This window comes from Montipora capricornis, chromosome 3 (assembly GCF_036669925.1).
Source record: "Montipora capricornis isolate CH-2021 chromosome 3, ASM3666992v2, whole genome shotgun sequence".
In the NCBI taxonomy this organism is placed as follows: Eukaryota; Metazoa; Cnidaria; class Anthozoa; order Scleractinia; family Acroporidae; genus Montipora; species Montipora capricornis.
In genome coordinates this window covers 38,824,293-38,829,292 of record NC_090885.1, presented here as the reverse complement: position 1 = coordinate 38,829,292, position 5,000 = coordinate 38,824,293, and the positions used below count along the sequence as shown (strand labels likewise).

At 40.6% G+C, this 5,000-nt stretch overlaps 1 protein-coding gene across 2 annotated transcripts in view; it reads left to right on the top strand.

Annotated features, from left to right (window-relative positions):
• The window catches only part of LOC138043083 (glycerol-3-phosphate acyltransferase 1, mitochondrial-like), a 29,746-nt gene that overhangs the window by 18,916 nt on the left and 5,830 nt on the right, over window positions 1-5,000 (top strand). For both annotated transcript variants that reach the window (XM_068889201.1, XM_068889200.1), the window contains exons 20-24: window positions 688-856; window positions 2,531-2,564; window positions 2,849-2,934; window positions 3,308-3,367; window positions 3,795-3,872. In XM_068889201.1, the coding sequence (XP_068745302.1) occupies window positions 688-856; window positions 2,531-2,564; window positions 2,849-2,934; window positions 3,308-3,367; window positions 3,795-3,872 (427 nt within the window). The remainder of the gene's footprint in view (window positions 1-687; window positions 857-2,530; window positions 2,565-2,848; window positions 2,935-3,307; window positions 3,368-3,794; window positions 3,873-5,000) is intronic.

Sequence of the window (5,000 nt, the reverse complement as noted above, 5' to 3'; positions counted from 1 at the left end):
GAGCTTACAGGCAGGGAATGAGCCAGTATCAACGAGTTTCCATTTTTGAAAAACGCAAATTTCATCCCGGCGTTTGCCGTTTGTCGTAAGCGCAATGCTAAATCTCTCCTTTGTTCAAAAGCACAACCCATTTAGTGTGTACACTGCATCTGAACATTAATTAAAATATGGTAATGAAATTTTTATCGCGCATTTATTTTCTACTGACATATTCGAATGCGACGCTTTACAAACGATCGATCTAGGGGTGAGATCGGACATCAGCATGTACAGGCGCCGCTGGCAGCCGCTATTAGTCATAGATCACCCAACTCACCCAACCCATGAATTCACTACTTGCACAAATCCCATAATACACCTATTAGGCTTGACCACAACACCGGGAACTCCATGGCTTGCCCTACTCTTCGCGAACAGTGTGTCGATCACAGAATTACGGATTTATCGTTATCCGAGAGGACTAGAAAGCCAAGCCATTTGCAGATGTCATTACAAAAGCAGCACGTTCTCCTTAGTTATTTTAAGACCCTGTGTGTTGGTTCGGCCGGAGTTGAACTCACGACCTCCTGCGTGACAGCCCGGTGCTCAACCAACTGAGACAACCATCGTCGACGTCGTCGTCATAGTTCCCTCTTTAGCCCACAACATCTCTGTTAATCTTTGATTTTTTTTCTATATACTTGCAAGGGATGTTGGTTTTTCGGGCAAGACCGCCGCAGTCATCCGGCATGCTTTGCAGCTATTGGAAGACGATGTCATGCAAACTCATTCCCAGCGGAACGATTGCAAGGAAATTCGTATTCAGCCCAAACTTGTTTTGCCACATGTTCTCAATCTGAGCTTCTATAGCAATCAGGTGGGTAATCTTATAATGAAAAGGTTTTCAAGGGAAGCAATTAAAGGGAAAAAATTCTTTTGTATGTAAAAATGTCATACATAATTCACACATAGTCAGTATAGGGGACTATGGTTCAAGATGCATTCTATAAGGATGGAAACCACAGTAATACCATTATTTACTCATTACATCGTTAGACTTTACAGTTAAAGCATACATTACGACATGTTACAAGGATCGTAAAATTTGAAATACGTTCAAAATTAACTTAAAGAGCCATAATTGTCCATTTATTGTAAGATTTTCTCAGAAATAGAAGAAACTTGATTCGATCAATGTCGGCGGGCGTAGAATTTTTAATCCATTGTTTCCATCCAAGTGACTCTACTTTACTGGTAAAGCCCCATCCTATTTAACTGATAAATTTTCCAAGGCGAGAAATGTGAACAGTGAATTAAATGTCAAATTACCTTTACCTAAAACTCATTCCATGAAAAGGAGTTTTGCCCACGCTGGTCCCAAACTGTGAAATTCCCTGCTTAATTTCAGAAAATTAGCTAATTCTCTTGTAGTTTTTGAAAAGAGAACTGGAAGATCTTGACCTTGATGTTTTACAGTCTTCTTATTGATAGCATTGCTACTTTTAACTGCTCATGTGTTCTTTTTATTCTATTTACATTTTTTAAACCTTACTCGACTTTTACGAAAACCAATTTGTCTGTTGAATGGCATTCCGCGAGTCGAAGGGACCGTTCGATTGACCCTATTCCGGAATAAGAATGCGTGGAGTGATGATTTAAAACGGTATGTCTGGCGCTTTTGAAGCAACAAGGATAATAAATATATGTTTAAAATAGCATTTTAGCCAGTGTTTGATAATTTTAATGTGAATCTCCGTAAAAGCGAAGGATCTCTAACTTCTATTCCATGTATTCCTATTCCGGAATACGGTCAATCGAACGCGCCCTAATGAAACTTTGGATTCAGTCAAGAGAAAATGAGGAGACAGAGAGGGAGGCTCCCGGTCCAGCCCTTGGGATATGTCATGTCCACAAAAGTTATTTTTAGACGAGCGGAAGTCTTTGTTCTAGCGGAAGTCTGTCTTCCGCGACGTCCTCATGCAGGCCAACCTCGGTCTGATGTTTGAATGAATATAAATATTCAATGTCTTTCCACGTGCGCCGCCATTTTTTCTTTTCACTAAGAACCTGAGAGCGAGGCAAGACTTCATGCGGACGTCTCGAAAGACAGACTTCCGCTCGTCTAAAAATAACTTTCGTGGACATGACATATCCCGTCCAACGCCCTGAGCTTCCCTCTCTGTCCTCTCATTTTCTCTTGATTCAGTTTATCACCTTTGTGATAATGTTGACTCTGTTTTGATCGACTTTTGATCCGAAGCATTGGGGATTGACTATCTCCTTCGACCTTAGCATTAGCAATTTCCTCAATAATATAAGCAAATTCAATACAGTGTTTTGATCGTTGTTAGCTTTTGTGAGTGCAATAGACTTGTTGACACTTGTTCGGTGAACGGGTCTGTTATGTTGCTCGTGCTAATACCCCCTCTCCCACCCAACTTGAAAAGCTTGTCCGGCTAAACTGAAGCGTTCCTAAGATACCTTGAAACCGTCTCAATGTTTTTTGAAATTGTGGACAAAATTGCTTGACATTGATTTTTTTTCTCTTCAGATTCTTTCTCTTTTTGCTTTGGACGCAGTTGTTGGTATGTCAGCTTTTTCTCAGTGATGTATTTAATGCCGAGTTTTGTAACGCATTATAAAAATTAGTGACATCAAATGAAAGAAATGCATTCTTGCACAAGGGATCTGATCTAATCCCCGTGGAGCGAATATACGGCCTTTTTTCCTGTTCCATCGGCAGCCATATTGGCTTAGAACGTCGTACTATAGTGTTTTTATTCAATCATCAAGAGCAGTAATGAAAAATCGAAGCCCTCCTGAAATTTCTTTTATCAACCAAATTTAAAGCCGTTTCCTTTTTCTTCAGCTTGTGGAATTATCGCCGCAGCAGACGACAGTGAAATGTATGATACAGACGACATCGAGGGAAAGAAGATTATCTCCCAAACGTCTGTAGGTTTTTGCGTTATTTTTCTTAAATACTTTCGCAGAGGCGTAGTACGTATCTTAGAGGCGATGTGAACTGGGTGAAGGAAACACAATTAACTTTTCAATGATAAAACGATTTCTTTTAATCAATGGAGACCCCACGGAGGTTTGTTTGCCTGCTTTTGCAGAAGTGGGCGCTGAAAAGGTCAATTCGTAACTTTTAACGATATGGAGCGAACAATTGGCTCGCAGCAGTTGAAAAAACCAGACTTCCAAGAAATCCTAAGGAGCGGAGTCAAGGACAAATGCAGACTCAGTTCACCTTCATCGTCATAACGATCTTCAATGTGAGGAGTATTTTTTTAATTGTCGATCTTTTCTATTCTTGCTTCTTCAGATACTCGAGAAAGCAACTCATTTGTGCGACGTTCTTCAGAGAGAGTTCATTTTTATTCCGGTAAGTTTGTTGGGATAAATACAACAAAAAGGACAAAAGGAGTTACTTGAATACGTGACTTGCTAAAATAGTCGGTTAAAACAACTGTGATATAAAATGTAACCACATTTCTACTGCAAGGACCTGACGTTTTTTTCCGGTATCGTTTAACTAGCGTTTTTAAAATTCGTCCGTGAACTTCACGTTGCGGTTGTCCCTCGCCCAAAGTGAACCCAACTCAAATATGGTTTTAGCTTATGAATTAAAAGTGCCACAAGTCTCTGTGTTTCTGAAGTCTAGAATGCCCGGCGTACGCATTTCGAAGCCACGCGTTTTGCGTCGCAACGGCGGTCTTTTGGCAGCAAAACAAGGCTATAATAACTATATACTTCTCCGTATGGTTGCGTGTCATGATGGCGTTATACAATCTAGTGTTTTTTCGTTTTAGCCGTGCGTGTCCCTGGAATCAGCTTTGACGGAAGCTTTGGAGAAATTCACAGCTAGTGAGGTTCTAAAGCGTGTAGAGGTAAATGCGTGCTCAATTTGTCACTTAAGGACGTTCGCACCCAAAATGTTCCCACGTACAGAATTTTTTAAAACTTGCCGCGCTGGAAGGTAATGATCTACTTTTGCCAAAAAGGAAAAAAAAAAAAAAAAATGGGGGGTCATCGTGCACTTTTAGAAGATTACATATTTGAAGACGACCTTAGCTTACAACTGTCAGCAATAAAAAAGCTACATTAGTGAAATTTAGATCAGGTAAACGTACTCAAATAAACATAACTAATATAACTAAATAAGCTTTTGCAGCTATCTTTTTCTGTGGTGAAATAGACCTTGAAAAACGATACATATTAGTCTAAGAAAGAAAACTTCGGTCGCACGAGAGCATAAAAGGCGAAAAGGTGAAATACTTCTCACGTACAGATTTTTTTTGTTTTTTTGGTAAAATGGACAAAATTGGGAAAGGAAGTGATCTACGGGAAGAAAAATGGGGGGTCACCGAGCATTCAAGAGAGTAAAACGCTGCGAAGTTCTCAAAACGATTGTCTATTCGCACTGTCACGTCATTGCGTGACATTTCCGAGAAGGCCTGGGTCCACAGCTATCCCATGATGCCACACGCTTTCACGTTCCATTCTTGTGAAAAATGTTTGCGCCTTTAGCATCGTGTTTACCTTCGTGGTCTGCGATGGAGGACGTGTGCGTGACATGCGCGAAAAAATGCGCAGTAGCAATGGGTGCGAACGTCCTTAATTTCAAGAAGTAGCCCGAACGGATATTGAGCATAAGCACAATTTAAGGAAGCGATTCGATAAATAAATGAGAAGAAAATGCTGCCTTTATCATTACATCCGCCACTGGTTAGACTTTCAAGTCTTCTCGAATAAGGTCTATGAAGCGTAGGCCCTGGTTCATAAATTCTGTGAGATATTAAAAGAACCCACATACCATTCGAAAAGACCAGGGCACAGGGTTCCCACTGTGGTGCTCTGGGTCCCGTTTCTCGATCTTCCCGAAAACTTTTCGGGCCCGAGAAGCCATTTACGAAACTGCCATTCACTTTTTTTGACAACGAAAAGCAAAAGGATTGTGAAGTTTGAGGTCTTAAAATCCCTCCTTTCATAAGATACAGAGCGAATTGTGACACCCG